This window comes from Numenius arquata, chromosome 7 (genome assembly GCF_964106895.1).
Source record: "Numenius arquata chromosome 7, bNumArq3.hap1.1, whole genome shotgun sequence".
Classification (NCBI taxonomy): Eukaryota; Metazoa; Chordata; class Aves; order Charadriiformes; family Scolopacidae; genus Numenius; species Numenius arquata.
In genome coordinates this window covers 27,106,141-27,123,434 of record NC_133582.1, presented here as the reverse complement: position 1 = coordinate 27,123,434, position 17,294 = coordinate 27,106,141, and the positions used below count along the sequence as shown (strand labels likewise).

Sequence of the window (17,294 nt, the reverse complement as noted above, 5' to 3'; positions counted from 1 at the left end):
TTACCATGCAGCGTTTTATGAAGTATCAATATTTCCTAAAATTGAAAATTGCTTATCAAATTTAACTTTCATAAACTATCTATTGCACATCACAACACTACGGCATCCAGCCACTGGGCAAGTGAAGAAAGTGTGTTTAAGACTTAACTGTACTTTTTGTATTAAGTTTTAAAGCTATTTTACAGCATCAATTATTTTATTTCAATCGCTCTTAATTGCCCATAAAACCAAGCTTAGGCTCACCTTCCAAAAACAGGCCAACTACTCCCTCTACTGAAAGTAATTGACCATTACATTGGATGTACAGAGATTCTCATATAAAATATATGTAGTTAAGAAGCAAAGCCATTAAACATATCATGGGTGTCTTTCTCTTAATTGCATTCCAGTCAGCTAAGACTTGAAAGACTGATAAGCTGTAATTTTCAGTCTCTTACCAAAAAGATTAACGTACACACGCTTACAAAATCTAAAAGGTAGAGAATGTAGAACATGAGGCAGCATGAAACATTTTCAGACTCAAAATACCCGTATCAGTTTAAACATGAGGAACCTAAAAGTAAGAACATAGTATTTCCTATACTCTCCCTGCAGAGAGAAGTGGGAATATTTTCCACTTTTTAATGGAAGATCTTCTGCACAGGGATCTTCCTTGAAAAAATTACATGAAAGTTGAACAGTCTTTAAAAAGAGAATATTCACATTAAATACAACTCCATTGAATGTAAAGAAGCAAAAATTCACACACGAAATCCCCAATCTAAGTAGTAAAGCATTACGCATCTCTGCACAAAGTAAATTCCAATCAGCTTTTCACATATTTATATTTGCTACATTTTAGTCAAGGCAAAGTTAATTTTCAGCATTCAGTACATGCAAAAAACTTATCCTCATTTCTCAAATACCATCTATCAGAAAGAAAATAAAGTTGTATCTCGTTGGCACTCTCAAAAGTTGTATCGGTGATACCGCTTACCAAGAAACACATGCTCAATGATAACCTAACCATTTGCTCAGATAGTCAGTGATGTTAAACTACTTAGTGATTGTCAGGGTACGTGCTGAATACCAGCAAAATGTCTATGCTGAATCAGCAAGCTGTAATAATGCAAGTCAGTAATGAAATGTCTTAAGACTTTATCTGGTGAAGATATTTCAACTCACACCATTGTTTTCTTGGGCACTTGCATTAACATTGATGACATCAAGAGTTCTCAGCTGAGAAAAACAATGCCTTCAGCCTCAGCTCCTATTGTTACTGCCACCAGGGTCATATAGACTCAGAATATCAGCTAAAAAGTGCTCAAAATCAAAGATATTTCTCCTAACTCCTAGCTCACTTCAGAAGCAGTGAATAGCATAGACATGACACTGTTAAGGTTTATAATCAAGTTAAACAGTGAAAAAAAAGTAATAAAGCAAGTGTCCCAGTAAATGACAGCAGTTTTCTTTGAAAAGAAGACACAGAACACAAAAATTAAGTGTTTGGTCTGCTTGTTGAACAGGTTGGTTACCCACAAAACCAAGCTTCAACAGCTCCCACGGCCTGATCAGTCAGGAAGGTTTTTGTAGCTGCCCTCCAAAAAACCCAAGCTTACCCACAGAGGAAAAAGTCTCTTCTGTTAAGAAAATTTCTGGAAAAAACATTTCCAAGAGAATAATATATTGCGCTAATCACTTTGAAATGTATGCATTACCTAAACTACCCTAGACATACAGGAACACACAAACAAGACAGAAGGTCCAAAAGAGAAGGTTTCACAATTTTAACTGAACAAATAGGTTTTTTTATTGATAAGCTTATATAATTACAGTAGAAGAATTATGAAGTGCTATGCTTATTATAGAATGTTTTGAAAAGTGTTCAGATACGTAACCAAAAGTCAGAGCCTGTTTGCAAAGTAAACTGCAATAGCATTTTACTGGATGTAAGACAACTAATCCTTGAAAATGGGAAAAGAGGGGAAAAAAGATTCAGATAAAAAAAATCAAGCGTGATAAATAGTTTAAGAACATTGTTATGCCTTAAAGCAGGAACTCTTAGATTATCTGGGAAGTGCACAAATAATATTGCAAGATAACAGTAAGAGAAGAATCAACCTTAAATTCTATTTCAAGTAGCAAATACTGTTTTACTGAGAATTCATGCAGTTTCTAATTCTAATTACACAACTAATCACTTTTACTTATATGATTTTAATCTTCCTGCTCAGATATGATACAGCACTGATTCAAGAAGGTTGCTTCCAAAGAGAAAGAAAAGCTGATACAAAACATGATACTATGACCAGAAGTCTGAAGGATGCACATCTTCATCATTAACTTGTAAAATCGATGTACACACATTCTAGGAAGTATTACAGATTTTCTTTTTAAATTAAAGCTATGACATTCTACTTACCTTAATGACAAATTTGTTGGATGCCATGATAGGTCAATGTAAGCCGGTCCTATAAAAACATCAATTAAAAGTGATCAGCACTAGGGAAAAACTCAGATCTCTGCACCGAAAAGTATTTTTAAAATCTATTACTCGTTTTTTTTCATTACTGCTGTTCTTCAAACCCTATACACTGCTTTAAGAAACCCAAGGAAAGCTCATATCTTAATTACTTAGCTACCTGCACTGGTTTCTTTTAGTGAACCTCATAACTGTTCAGGCACTTAGCATCCAACACACAAAATACAAAATTATAACTTTTTTTCAGACCAGTATGAAGAAAGAGACAAACCCACATAATTTATCCTCAAGAAGCTTTTCAGAGTAGCAAACTAAACCTGCAATACTCCTTCACTACTGTCTCAACCACTGGTCCTTATGTATACAGCCCTGGCCTCGTTTCTCTTTCAAATTAATAGCTTCACATAAAATCCCTTCGCATAGCTTAAAGAAAGAATGGAGATGAAAAGAGGGAAGAAAACACACAAAAGTTTAAAAGGTATTGTTTTCAAGAAAAAACAATCTTAATAAATAATACCTTCTCTAGTCAAGAGAGTCCTCAAACCTCTCTACGTAAAATTCGTCCCTCCCTATCCTCTGGATACTCCATTTCTACTTAGCTAGGGAGACCACAACACGTTGCATAAACCAATGGCCCTACAGAAATAATATCCCCCATCACGTTCTCTTAACAGGGGCTCACCAACACTAAGCAAATTTCAAAATTTGCTTTCAGACCAAGCAGTGGTAAGCAAATTCAGAATTGAGACACCAATTCACTACTTGCAGTTCCGCTAATCAGTAATATCAGAGTTTAAACCAGTTCAAAAACAAAGCACAGTCACTTTTTTCTTTTTTTTTTTTTTTTAGATAAGAAACTCTGGCTTCTGGTGCACCTAGTATGCATATATATATCCACACATTATGCACATTTAAAACTCTAGACTACCACACGCATAAAGCAATGTGACACAAGCATTATTGTGGTTGCACACAAGTACAGTGAACTTTGGATATCCTCTTCTCTTGCTTATGCCAAACAAGACTTAGATTGCTTAATTTGGGATATTGAGTGAAGTACATTTAGCTGCACAAACGCTGACCCTGCCTCAGACCATTCCAAGTCACCCAGGAAACATTAGTTCATGCTGAAAGTTAAATGCACGCTCTCTTGGGTGCAAGAATAAACCTTCAGTTAGTTGCTAAGATTCCCCTCCCATCGCCTCAGAAGAACACTATCTCACTAAAATGACTACAAGCTTCAAGTTGGCTTGCAAGTCAAACCACAACTCACCTTCCACACCGATTTCAGGTTTTTAACTGGGTGGTTTTTTTTCCAAACTGACAACTGTTATAGTCACAGCACTGAAACCACTGGGGAAGTTCATCCTCCACATAAACGGGAGCTAAACATTCACTTGTCAAAAGGTAGAAGATCAGGTTAAATTAAAGACATGAAAGCCTTTCCAGCTAACTCCACAATACTGGGATTCAGAAGAGACATGGAATGGACCCTATGATACCAAAATTAACATCTACAAAACCCCAGGAATAAAAAACTTACGATACATTCTATTTTCACACAGGATAGGAACAGAAGCAACAGACAAGGAAGAGATTTGGATTGGACAGAAAACTGGGTGAACAAGGGTCACGGTATATACTGGCAGAAGATAGAGTACCCAAACAATACAGTTCAAGCTTCAAAATCAAGAAAGAAAACAAATGTTAGTAGCTGCTGCCTGCAGCAGATGAACTGCAACAGAAACTACAATGAGAATAGAGCTGCCTTTTACACTCTAAAGTTTCCTGAAGGATTAGTCTCTTAAATAAGATAGACAAATCTGGTCAATTTTCTCAGAGACAGTATAGGAAAATAGTAAGAACGCAGAAAACATACCCGCTTCTCACTGCATACTTCGAGTTATTGTAAAGCACTGGGATAGAGCTGTCAAAATTTCAGGATACAAGTCAAGCTGGTGACAGGTGTCTCTGTCAGGCACTACACTTACACATTTCAAAATGCAGTTGTTATCCTTATTTAACTTCAAAAAAGTGCAAAACAAGATAAAGACCCACTTTACAACTACATAACAGATATTTTTTATTTTAAGATTCAACAGTAATCATTTTGAACTAAATAAATACTTCTATGCAGTGCTTCCATTTCAAATATCCAAATGCTGAGACCCAAGATTTCAAAGCAACTATGAGAAAACGTGAAAGTAACATGGGCACAATTCCATACACGGGCTCAAAGAAAACTCCCAATTACTTAAAAGATTTTTTTCCTATATAACATATCAATACCCAAGCAGTAAAAAACAGAAACAGTAAAAGGATTGTAAAAAGTGAGAAGTTAAATGGTTGTTACTGCAACCAGGTTAAAATGAGTTTGAACTGAGAACCAGTCTGCAAGTAACTACTGAATAAAAACTTTAATATAGTTAATAAAAATGTTTCATCTACGTTCTGAAAAAGCTCAAAGTTAGAGCTTTTATCAGCTGCACAGTAATAGTGAACAAAAAGATACATAGAGAGGAAACTTAATTTTCAAATAACAGCCATGCAGACAAAAGCTGGAATAACATGCCTTGTGCCACTCAACTATCATTCTTCCTAGCACAAAACATAGAACTGTTTTGGTTGGAAGAGACCTTTAAGATCATCAAGTCCAGCTGTTAACCCATCACTGCCAAGTTACCGCTAAACCATGTTCCTCAGCACCGCATCTACCTGAAAGGAGGCTGTAGAGAGGTGGGGTCAGTCTCTTCTCCCACGTAACAGGTGATAGGGCAAGAGGAAACAACCTCAAATTGCTCCAGGGGAGGTTTAGATTGGATATTAGGAGAAATTTCTTCACTGAAAGGGTTGTCAAACATTGGAACAGGCTGCCCAGGGAAGCAGTTGAGTTGCCATCCCTGGAGGTATTTAAAGACACGACCTAGAAACTCTTCTGTCTTATCGGAGTCTGTCAACTTTACCGATAGCAATTTCGAGAAACACACCATAATGAACAGTGCTCTGGACCAGTTGGAACAAAGTATTTCAATTCAGTCAGGTAGTAGGTGCTACTTTATAGAAGTAAACATAGTCGAATGACTATAAGAAGAATCTTAGTAGGAGATAAAACTCAGAAATTCTTGAAACAGCAGTGCTAGAACTGGGTCAGAAGAGATGCTAAAGGGAAATGGCAGCCACCAAATGAAAACCAACTGCGCTTCTCAATTCCTTGTAAAGGTGTACAAGATTGTATTTGTGGTGTTCAAGAGCTCCAAGGACTACCCACTTCATCATGAAAAAAGCAAATAATAAGTTATATCACAGTCTTTTCAAAACACCACAAAACTTGGGCACGGATGACTCATCACTTTCTCTTAAAAAGAAAAGTCTCAGCAGCACTTCAAGATTGGGTTTTTAATTTTAATGAAAGGCTAGTATCTGGAGCTTCACTGATGATTCCTACCTCCTCCTCCCAACCAAAAATAATAATAAAAAAAAAAAATAGGAAAAACAGTAGGCAAGAACAGCAAAAAGTAGGATAGTGTTAAATGCTATAGTCTCTCCTCCAAGCAGCTAGAATATTAACCTGAAGTTAGGAAATGTGTAATTACAAACAAAATTTGCTGTGGGGTACACTATCAACTAAGAACTCCTACAACAGCAATGGCAATATTGAACAAACCTAACATTTACATGGAATTACCTGTACCTTGGGATACAGTAGAACAGGAGGTACTTTGCCTCATGCTTCCAAGCACGTAGTTTACCTAGATCTTATGTAATTTTTTGCTGCATGTAATTCACAATGGTGCTGCAGGCCTGTGATCTGAAGAACAATATTTGGACTGCTCGTGTTTTATAATTAATCCTTACAGTAGCAATAATCCGAAGAATTGCAACAAAACATGACAGAGCATCATCTCTTTTTCCAAATGCTCGTGTCCTGCTTGAGAACAAACCAACATGTGGATGAATCACCAATCTTTTTTGTAACAATTTGCCATCTAGAACACCACTGTTGCAACAAGTCTGCTACTACTGATGTGAAAAGGATTGCTAGTGGGCAGAAAACCTCTCCAAATCCAATCTAAAAAAGAAAAAAGAAAAGTAAAGGAAAGAAAAAAAAAAAAAAAAAAGGATGTGCAAGAAAAGTTACCTTTGGTTCAATTTGCTTTTCATGGGAGTAAGCTGACTTTTGGAGTTTGCCAACTACCCCGTTCTTTGCATTAACCATACACATAAGGCAAAGGAAATATAGCAGACAAAATAAATGTAAGCAAATCCTTAGAAAACCAAAAAGAATGCAGCTAATGTGTAAACCACCAGGAAAGTTGCTGAACTGTCACAGACAAAAAAATTCCCAATGCTAAGACATCAGAAAATGAGGCAAAACACCCATCAATTGTACAAGAAAAAAAAGCCAACATGCCCCAAATTACTTTGCCATTTTCTGTGTTTAAAAAAAACCCACAAGAAACACAGATATGTTACAATTGCTCTATTTGGTAACAAGACTCTGTTTCATGGAATACTGTACATGTTGCAAATTAATGCAAACCTCTAAAGGAAACCGTACATAAGGAAATGTGATGATAAGCAAATAAGGCAGAAAAAACTCCTCTCAGAAACAATGTTTTAAATATTTTTTTTTAAAGTCTTGATATTGTATTTGTAGTATTTTGACATCTAGATTTTTAACAGCCTGTACAAAAAAACATGATCTAGAATTAAACACACAGGTCCCCTGTAGCTAGAGTGAGATGCTCTTCAAAAATAATGCAGCAGAATATCTTTCTTTCCTAAATTTGACATTAAGCGGAGTAGCAGACACACAAGGGAAGCCAGAAAACATGGCCTCCCAGGGAGCAAGCTAAAGTGTTTGCTGCCAGCTGATGAACAGCATCTTACCTTAGTAGCTTCCTGTGGTGAGGGAAGTTGGAACTCAGCGGGAATGAGGACTTGAAAACTCCTGCCACACGTGCCCACTTAAAGATACAGCAGCTTCTAACACAACAGCTGCAAACCCTTCACACTCTGCCCATCTTTGGGTGCCTTTACCATGTGTGGGGAGAGGTGGACACCTGAAAAATGCAGAAACAAAACCACAAATGCTAACTAAGGAACTCTCTAGAATAAGTTAACTATCTTTATAGTTCAAAATTAACTCTCACAATACAAGACAATTTTCCTGAACTTTCCAGTCCCTAGATACCAGACACTGTTCAGCCCAGGCCCAGCACTCATCAGTTTCTGAGAGTGGATCCGAAGCTTGGGATGAGCAGCGTAATACTCAGCAATTCACAGATTTAGTAAAGTTTTTGTAGTTCTGGAAAGACATACCAGAATCTTCATGTTTTGCAGTCTCAGGATTTTTAGTTGCACTGTTCCCAATTTTTCCACTTAACCTTTGGAAACTCCCAACAAGTTAGCATGGTTTTAGCTCATTGTTATCTACACTCCTTCATTCATGAACTGCCGATTCACTTTTAAAGTTCCACAATTCACTTTCAAAAATGTTACCCATTCACCACACCACTGCATAGAACTAGAGAAATGAGTATCTTTGAGGAACATCAGTGTGCTCATTACAGACAGGTGCTGGCTATCATCTTTTTGCATTTCTGAATGCTATTTTTTAGAAAGTTTTGTGAAACAGCTGAATGCAGTGTTCATAAAAACAGAATTGTTCTACTCATTTCTGTATGAACTTAGGCATTAAAAACTTGTCTTTTGGCTACAGTTGTAAACTCTGCAACTATGCACAAAATTAAACCCATCTATTAACACAGGAATATAATACAAGATATTCTTGACAGCGACTGCAGAGGTAAGGCAAGTGAGGAGAAGAGTGAGTATAGAAAAGGTGTAGAATAGAACAAGAAGCAAGAAAAATTTTTAGAAGATGTCAGGCAACAAAGTTTTCTTGAACTTGTTCTGGTCAGGGTAACAGTGTCCGCCTGCAGGAAGGCTCAGACACTTCTTCACGTGAAGAAGTGAAGCAGAGTAACTGCAACAGGAGTCAAGCGAGGAAGAAAAATCAGAGAGATATCCACATTTTTAAGCCCGGCCGGTGCTCTGAAGGCTCGCACCTGTCCGGGCCGGGAGGGGGCGGCGCAGGAGGGAACCAGCCGAGGCAGAGCCTGACGGAGGCGCGGCAGGAGCCGGCGGGTACCCTCACGGCAGCAGCTCCCCCAGGACATCACCTCACGTATTTATCTAGGGAGGAAAGTGAGACTGAAGAGCAAGGCGCGGCCTCTCCCCCCAAAAGCCTCCTGGCCAAGGGTCCCGGCGGGGATGCCGCCATAGTCAGGCCGTACCTCCTCCCTGCACCGGTGTCTGCCTCCAACGGTTCTAACGGCTCCTCTGCCCCCAAGCAAGATGGCTGCCGAGTCCGAGCTTCTTCTCCCCTATCCAAAATGGCCGCTGGCTGTAGCCGCCGCCCGCCCTGCCTTGCCCGAACGCAAAATGGCCGCCGGGGCGGCCGCGCGCGGCGTGCCACGTGACGTGAGGCTTGGCCAATGGCAGGCGAAAGGAGGAAGGGCGCCGCGCTCGTCTCAGCGCTGTGCCGGCAGGGAGGCGGGGCTAAGGCCTTGCACTTCCGGGCTGCGCCGTGCGGCCGGCTTCCGTTGGGAGGGTTCCAGCGTGGAGGGGAGGGCACTGAGGCGTTGGCGGTCGGGCAGCTGGGTACCCCCCCCGCCCTGGGGAGGCTCCCCCTCGGGGTGAGGTGAGAGCCAGGAGGGCTGCTGGGGGTGGCCCCGTAGCCTCTTGCTGCGTGAGGAAAGGGGAGGGAGGCCTGGGCTGCGCGGTCCCCCTCCCTCACCCCGGTCCTCAGCTGTCTGAGGGGAGCCGCTTCCCTCTTCAGGCGCCCGCGCCGCAAGGTCGCTGGGATATGGGGATGGAGAGAGGAGGGTCGACTGGCGACATGTCGCAGCGTGACCGAGGGCAGGGGAGTCCCTGCAGTCGGCCCTCAGCGGGTTGTGGCCGGCGTGCGGCCGCCTCGCTCGTACCGGCCGGCTGGGTGGTTTTTTGAGTCTGCTTTGCCTTGTGTGCCAAGTGGTGTGAAGCTGTGGAATCCGACAGCGTGATGGGAGGGGTTTTAGTTGGACACGTTACTTCTGTCAGGTGGATGAAGTCGGGCAGTTGTAGGAACGTTTAGTCTCTGAGTTGTACCTTTGTAGCTGTTTAAACCAAGAAGTTATTTTGATGTAAAACCTGAGTATACTTATATTTTTTTTTCGCGTATTTAGTAATTCTTGATGAAATCTCATGGGAAGTAGAGGTTTATGTAGCCTTTTTAGACAAGGATGTATTTATTATGCTTGTACTCTGTAGTTTCTGAAGATCAAGGGCAAAGCAGGCTAAGGTAGGCATAACTGCTACTCTGGGCAACTTAAAGAGATGTTAGAAGCATTGCAGCTTCCTTGACCTGCAGGTTAAAAGTTTCATATTCTTTTAGGAGCTTGGTTAGTCATTTAATTTTATTAACTACAGGGGGAAAAAAATGGGGTATTTTGAAACTGCTTTGTTTTAGACTTCAGATATTTATCATCTGAAGCATTAACATTAGTAATTAGATAAACATAACAAAGTAGCAAAGCTTTAAGATTTAGCATGCCAAAGCTCGAAGCAACTGCAGCAATTAACATTTCAAGATGTCTGAATTGAGGTTATTTTTATAGCTTTTTTTTTTGAAGTTCACAAAGTAAGACTTTCTTGTGTCATTTTGTGTTTTAATCATCAGCTGCACTGTAATTAAAGATATTAACTTTCAGGTTTATCTGTTCTGTGCTATTATTATAGAGTAAAAAAAGAATTTCTAGAATATATTTAAAATAATAAATTATCTTTACCTAGGTAGATGCCAGTTTGCAATGGGTCTTAAAACCATCTGGAAGGACTACAAAGTTCTGATTGTTATGGGAACTAGCCTTGGGCTGGTGCACTGGGGGTGGTTTTACATCAAGTCCAGTCCTATTTTCCAAGTGAAGACAGAGGACATTGTTCCAGAACCTGGGATTGTGGCATACGTGATGCAAAGGGATCACAAAAATAAAGAAAAATAGCGTTAGTGCTATGTATTGTGGGTAAGTTACCTAATTAGTTGTATCTATATCTTTGAGGCAGGAGATGAGTCAATTAAATGAGAATTTTCTAACAGATGCAGTCTTGCTGCTCTAACTTTAGTCTTCCAGAATTTTGCTTTGCAAATGAGTTAATCGGGTAGTTACACGGACCCAAAAAACACATCATACATTTCAAACTACTGCTAAATCCGAATTGATAGGATCAATTAAGTGATGGTGTTATTGGTCTTAAAGATATTTAAAAATAAGGCAATAGTCAAACTTTTGTGACTGGGTGTGCAGAAGTGTCCGTTCAGGTTCAAAACTGCCCAGAAGTAATGGTGACTTTAAGTAGTAACACAGTATATGTTGTTAGTAGGGATGGTGCTTACAATAGAAAAGAAACTCAAATATGAGAGAAGCCTAAATACTGTGCATTTGCAGAGAAATGTAAATAAATACACATTTAATTTTTGAAGTGTTTAAGAACTGAAAGAAATGGTAGGCATCTTGAAGTAAAAAACATTTCTTTCAAAGGGAGAGATTTCTTAGTTATTTGAATGATAAAAGGTTTTGTTTCTGAAGTGGTTGCCTGGGAAGCAGTGCTGGATAGTTCAGTTCTTTTGCTCTCGAGTGAAAACGGCTTTAACATCGCTACAGTTTTGATGTATTCATACATTAAGTGCAGTTTATAGTGGCCTGTTATTTATGGACCTACAGGTAAAACAGTATATAAACTGGTGGTCAGAATTGAAGTTATTGACAAATATATATGCTTGTATTATATATAATATTAATAGGTTTTCTCAGTTAAAAAAGCATTATAGTTTGGAATTTGTCCTTATTTTTTTGTGAAAAATACAATAGCAGTTCAAGCTATGCAATATTGTCATAAGATTATCCTAATACCTTTCTGATTTTTATTGTAGGTATAATTGGCTTTGGAGCTTTTCTTCTGTGAGTGTTGCTGGAAGAAGAGATGAGGAGAACTAGCTGGAGTAGAAAGAACTTTCTGCTTCTGGCAGGACTGTCAGTCATAGGTGTCCATTTTGGAAGCATGCTCGTAAACTTTGTTGCAAAAAAGTCTGTTCGATCACATTCAGAAGCTAAAAAGGAAGATCGTCGTGAATGAAATAGCTTAGTGCTGTCATTATGTATCATTTTCATAGTAGGATTTAAGCCTCAATTTAAGAGGTAGATCATAGTCACAGGAATGTCGTTATCATACTGTATGTACTGTTTCACATTTAAAATAATCCTTAGCTGCAAAGAATTAAAATGTACTACTTTAAATTTTTAAAGTGCTATGAATTATGGATCCAAGTAAAATGAAATCTGTTTTTTTGGCCATAATTAAAATCTTACTTTGAAAATGTCTCATCTTGAAGCCAAAAAGCCTCCGTTATTTGTTAGCGAACCTTTAACTAAAGATACAGTTAGTCAGTCGCTGTCTCTGCTAAGTGGAATATTAAAATCTTGCTATGGTCCTGCTGGTAGACTCAAACAGCTCCATAATGGTGTGGGAGGCTATGTTTGTACAACTTCACAATCTTCAGCCATATTCAGTCGCCTTTCTGTCAGTCATCCTATATTAAGGGTTTTGATGGCCTCTGTACAGAACCATGTGTCACGCTTCAGTGATTGTGGCTTGTTTACTGCCATTCTTTGCTGTAGTTTGATTGAAAACTTTAGCAGCCTAAACATTGCATCTTGCACTGTCATTGAAATAAGCAAACATCTTTTGAGTTTATGTATGGACTACCTCAAATCTGAGGCCTGTGGTTGCCGGGTGTCTGTGGATTTTAGCAGTCTTGAGACTCTTCTTTGTTTGGTACGTAGTGTATTAACAAGCAAACCTGCTTGCATGCTTAACAAACAAGAAGTTGGTCATCTCGCCACACTCATTTTAAAGGCTTTTATGTTTACTGTTCCATCTCATGTTGAGACTAATGCTGTTTTAGGGAAGTGTATAATAGTACCTGTGAAAGGTAAAAGAGTTGTGGATTCTACAGTTCTTCCTGGACTACTCATAGAAACACCAGAAATTCAATTGGCAAAGCCACTTACTGTCAAAAGAAGTTGTTCGAACATGATCAAGATAGCACTTTTCTGTGTGTCCATGTCAGGAGACCTCTTCAGCCCTGAAGAAGGAACTATAACAGTCCATCATGGAATTTCTCTAGAAATGTCAGAGCTGAATCAGTTGCTTAATGTAGGAAAGCAGCTGGTTAATGATGAGATTGGCCTTGTCGTGTGCCAGAAAGTTATCCATCCATCCTTGAAGCAGTATCTGAAAGAGAACCACATCATCGCTGTGGACAGAGCTGGGCTATCTCTGATGGAACCCCTGAGTCGGATGACAGGTAACAAGCTGGTTTTCTGTACTAAACCATTGTCCTTAGTGTTCATCTTATAATGAAAGCCGGTCTAGGTTGGTGTCATTGCAAAGTAAGGATTGTGTTATTTCTGTCTGTATGCTATCTTAGCAGCTGAGCAAGAGTTGTTCTTTTCCAGTCTGAAAACCATTTTAAAAGTGAGATTGGTCTTTTTCAGGCTCTAATGATGATATACTGCACATGTGATTACCAGTTGCTGCAGGAGGAATATCCAATTATAACTGTTTGCAAATGCAGATTATTTTCAAACTCTTATCTAGTGAGAATAAAACAATTGTTTTTTTTTTTATCTTAAACTATCACTAAGTCCCGTACTTTGAAAACTTACTGGTTTCTGTTTGTGATTTCCTGCGTAGATTGAAATGTTAGGTATTGAAGAATATATATAATTTAAAAAGCCAAGAGGAAAAAAGTTCATGCTTTATGAAATGCAGCAGATGGCTGTTCTGATGAGAGTAATATATACTGTTCTCTGCTTTTTTTTTAATTGGACAGGTTCAAAGCCTATAGCTTCCATACATTTGTTGACTCCCAGTTGTTACGGCAGTTTGAAAGATGTGCGCATTGAGAGTTTTGCTTCAAAACACTTTGTGCATGTAATTCCTAATGACACAGTTGTCTGCAGCTTGATACTCTGTAACAGAAATGAAACAGCATGGGATGAATTGAAGGTACGCAAATTTTCGTGAAATCTTTCTTGAAAAGTTATGTTTGTAATGAAAAAAATAAAGTTATGAGAAACATATACAGTGAGTTTAGAAAAGTGATTTTTTCAGTACATAAATGGAGCTTAGTTTGGGTTTAGGTATACAATTTCAAGAAAGCAATTCAGAAATGCCCTTATTTCCAGAATTTAAAAATTCCTGAAGTGCTCATGTTCATTTTATGCTTCTGTTTTAATATGGGAAGTTGTTTAGGGACAGAAACATTTTTCACTTGTTCTTGTCCTGGATAAACATTTTCAGTCTCATTACTTGGTCTATGAGAGCGTAGAGGAAAAAATTGCCCAGCAAAAGGCCAGCAGCAGTACCTGCAATGGTAGTCAAGCATAGTTTTGCATTGAATAGTTGCTCTAGAAATGTCATTGATACTGATGGGCTTTTTATATATAACCCTGTTTTGCAAAAAGAAGGAATAAAATATAGCACTTTTTAGTTCTGCTTTTCCATACCAAGTGTGGACAAATAAAGACAACTTCTCATTGAGTGCAGTTTTGGAAATCACTCAGCAGCTTTATATCCACATGTAATTCAAGTTTATGAAGTCTGTACTAGAAACTACTGAAAAATTTATTCTAGTAGCTTTTTCAATGGGGGCAAATTCTACTAATCCTCATATGTCTAATGACAAATTCATATGGTTTTCAGCGTGCCTGTGAAACTGCAGAACATGTGCTACAGTTAACAATCAAGGAGCCTTTGGCATTGTTAGGAGGTGGCTGTACAGAAACTCACTTGGCTTCGTACATAAGACACAAGGTATTTAAGACAAGGGTTTTTTAAAGCTGCTTGGTATACTTAGGAAACAAGAATTTATGTTAAAACACTTGTCTTTTATAGATTAATGTTGCATTTTTGCTGCCTAACTACTAATATAAAACAAAGGGGTCTATTTGAAGCACTCTGCTAATTACATCTTTCAGACTTGTTAATACTGTATTTGTACTTGTTAGTCTTTTGGTATTTATTATAGTAAGTGCTTATTTTTTAAATGTTAAAAAAAATGTGTAGAATTTTTATACTGAGAAAAGCATGCAGAGCTCAGCTTTGACTCGTCTAGAATGTTCTTCTATTGTGGAACAATCGTCACAAACAATTTTTTTAGTTAAGACTGAACCATCTGTTTTAAAAAAAAAAAGGCGATAGTATGATGTAGGTTTGATTTAAAATTATTTCTGTAAAATAGTGTTCTAATTTTCTGTTTTCCTGTGTTTGTTTTTTTAGAGTTGTAGTCTGTCCACCAGCAATTTTAAAGATATAGATTGTTCTCGGACACAATACCAATTGGTTGCTGATGGTTTTTGCCGTTCCCTGGAGTCTGTAGCTTGCTCCCTGAATCATGATGATGGAGAAATTCTTACAGACTTGGTTTATGGGCACTGTTGGTTTGTTCCATCAGGTTTTCCCTCTGTCTCTAGTTGGTCAGATATAGTTTCAAAATGTGGCTGTGGGATTAATGGTAATGCTGAGAATCTCAGCTGGAGGCTTTTGCAGGGCCAGTGTGGCTCTCCTGTGATACAGGGCTGCCCTAAAGAGCCCTCAGTAAAGGTTGCTGACTTTCTGACATTGGACTGTTTTGCTGCAAAGTGTAATGGTCTACAAGTAGCTCTGGAGACAGCCAATCTGATCTTGGATCTCTCATACATAATTGAAGATCAAAATTAGCTCTGATCTTATGTGAATTGTGTTGCAAAGCAAGGTACTTAATTGAAAGCAGAGTACTACATAATGTGTTAAGATACTTTAAATGGTTAGAATGTGGACGACAAATTTTAAATCAAACAGTTGGACGTTGCATACTCTTCTGATTGTTAATCTACTGTGCCCTTAAGCATTTTCAAATGTTTAACTTTTTCTTAGGAACTGTTAAATGATTAACCAAATATACAGTGAATCATAGTAACATATGACTTACAAGTGTTCAAATTAGCATATTCAAAAGAGTGAATGACACTTCAAAAAATTGAGTTTCTTGTGTCCTTCTGGGAGGTTTGAATGTTCTCCTTCAGTAAATAAGTGCTGAATTTAAGGAGGCCTGTATGATATTCCCTCTGCATTAAGCAAAATTTTCGATGTTTCTGTTAGCTCTGTGGCATCTCCAAAGGAAGGGGAAAATGAATCCACTTGCTGAGAAAACACATGTTAAATTTTAGAATTTATGTGGTCTCAGCAAAAGCTTTACACATTCAAACAGGCTCTTGTATTGCAACAGAACTTTATCCCTGGTATTTTTAATTTTGTAGGTAAAAAAGAAGGCTTTCCTTAATAAATACCTTGAGCCACTTTGTTTCAAATTTTGTTCTTAAGATCTTGTCACCATATACTATATTGCACTTTCTTTCTCTAAATGACTGGAAAATTTTAATTCCTGTGTAATTTATTTAGCAAATTATTAAAACTCACCCTGGAGATCTTAAGGTAGCAGGTAGATAATGGAAGATAAGATTTGAAAGGAAATGGCAGACTGTGTGGAAAAAACACTTGTAAAGTGCACCTTGATCGTCTTCTGTGGAGTACAGGACTGTATAAATAATGTTTCTATCATTTAAGCAAAGCTGCAAGAAAGAACGTCCCACTTACCGTTCAATTAACTCTTTGATTGTGCATAGCTTCTTTTCCTTTAATGAAGTAAGGCTTTAAGCTGCTCAGGCTTGTTTTGATCTTTAAATAAGGCCGTAGAATGAATGATCGAAACTTTTTTTCTCATTTTCAGTTTGCATGCAAGATCAAAAGGGGTGTTAGAGTTTCTTGCCTAAACTCATTCTCTTTTCCCCTTTTCCCTTTTCATTTTCAGTCACAAGGGACAAATTGTTCATTACATGCTTTTCCAGAAAACAGCCAAGTTAGTTATAGAGTAGTCTGCTTATTTGTTTTCTTGTCTCTTTAAGTTTTTAATATATTTACTGAGTATAAGCAGTAGAATTGTTTTATATAACACAGTTTTGAAATATGTAATTAAAAACAGATCTTTCCAGACCTTTTGTAGAAAGTCCTTTTCATTTCAAGAGCATAAATAATCACTTTCTCACTGGAAAAAATGAGAAGTTATTTAAAGTTCTTTATCTTTTTATGACCTGAAATGATTGCTTCAGTGCTATAAGGCATCCTTTGGGAATTCGTGGAAGAATGTTACAAGGGTTGAGATGGAGGCTGTTGAAAGTTGGTTACTAAAAAGGCTGCTTTAGTATCTTGATCCTACCATATACCATAAACCAAATGAAAACATCAGGAATAATGAAGCCAAATGATGGTGTATATCTTAAAGCACAGAATAATCTTGGTAATACTTCATCTAATTATGAGTCTCTAACTCAAAGTGTCAAATTAGAGTATTTTGCTTCCTATAATATCAGCTTGTTATGCAGTGCAAAAATGTTGAATTTAGTGACTACAGCTGTGAAGTGAAAATTAAAACAATATTTAAGCAGAAGTAGTTGCTAGTGTTCTTTTGTCTTGGTGTCTGAAAGTTGGTTCACAGCTCCTATAAAACCATTGTTAGATCTGACTCTGTTCTGGTTTTTTCTCTGCCCCCCTCAGTTTTAAGAAAATCACACATTGGAAAATTATAAAAAAATACAACTAATTTTTGGTGAGTGGTTCAGATATAAATGAATTTTTACCTGAAAATTATTTCATATATAGATAGTTTTAATAACAATTAATTTTTGTCTCC

General features: G+C 37.9%; 4 protein-coding genes across 4 annotated transcripts in view; 3 read left to right on the top strand and 1 right to left on the bottom strand.

The window, feature by feature from the left end:
- SLX4IP (SLX4 interacting protein) overlaps positions 1-8,895 on the bottom strand; it is a 77,648-nt gene extending 68,753 nt beyond the window's left edge. The window contains exons 1-3 of the mRNA XM_074150548.1: positions 8,761-8,895; positions 7,352-7,524; positions 2,402-2,450 (exon numbers count right to left, since the gene is read on the bottom strand). Of these exons, the coding sequence (XP_074006649.1) occupies positions 2,402-2,428 (27 nt within the window). The 5' untranslated portion in view covers positions 2,429-2,450; positions 7,352-7,524; positions 8,761-8,895. The remainder of the gene's footprint in view (positions 1-2,401; positions 2,451-7,351; positions 7,525-8,760) is intronic.
- Positions 8,896-9,071: 176 nt separating this feature from the next.
- MKKS (MKKS centrosomal shuttling protein) lies at positions 9,072-17,049 on the top strand. The gene is made up of 6 exons (XM_074150554.1): positions 9,072-9,167; positions 10,298-10,527; positions 11,436-12,869; positions 13,398-13,573; positions 14,270-14,380; positions 14,846-17,049. Exons 3-6 carry the CDS (start codon positions 11,879-11,881, stop codon positions 15,284-15,286), a joined length of 1,719 nt encoding a protein of 572 aa, XP_074006655.1. The 5' UTR covers positions 9,072-9,167; positions 10,298-10,527; positions 11,436-11,878; the 3' UTR covers positions 15,287-17,049.
- On the top strand, positions 10,304-10,506 carry LOC141466554 (uncharacterized). The gene has a single exon (XM_074150555.1). The coding sequence runs from the start codon at positions 10,315-10,317 to the stop codon at positions 10,504-10,506; it is 192 nt and encodes a 63-aa protein (XP_074006656.1). The 5' UTR covers positions 10,304-10,314.
- Positions 11,486-11,638, top strand: LOC141466555 (uncharacterized). Its single transcript, XM_074150556.1, has one exon. The coding sequence runs from the start codon at positions 11,486-11,488 to the stop codon at positions 11,636-11,638; it is 153 nt and encodes a 50-aa protein (XP_074006657.1).
- Positions 17,050-17,294: the final 245 nt, after the last annotated feature.

Excerpts from the sequence above, each read along its gene's own strand:
- LOC141466554 (XM_074150555.1), top strand. The coding sequence starts at position 10,315 with ATGGGTCTTAAAACCATCTGGAAGGACTACAAAGTTCTGATTGTTATG.
- LOC141466555 (XM_074150556.1), top strand. The coding sequence starts at position 11,486 with ATGAGGAGAACTAGCTGGAGTAGAAAGAACTTTCTGCTTCTGGCAGGA.
- MKKS (XM_074150554.1), top strand. The coding sequence starts at position 11,879 with ATGTCTCATCTTGAAGCCAAAAAGCCTCCGTTATTTGTTAGCGAACCT. Across the intron at positions 13,574-14,269 it reads CAGCATGGGATGAATTGAAG|CGTGCCTGTGAAACTGCAGA; the intron begins GTACGCAAATTT and ends TATGGTTTTCAG. Across the intron at positions 14,381-14,845 it reads CTTCGTACATAAGACACAAG|AGTTGTAGTCTGTCCACCAG; the intron begins GTATTTAAGACA and ends TTGTTTTTTTAG.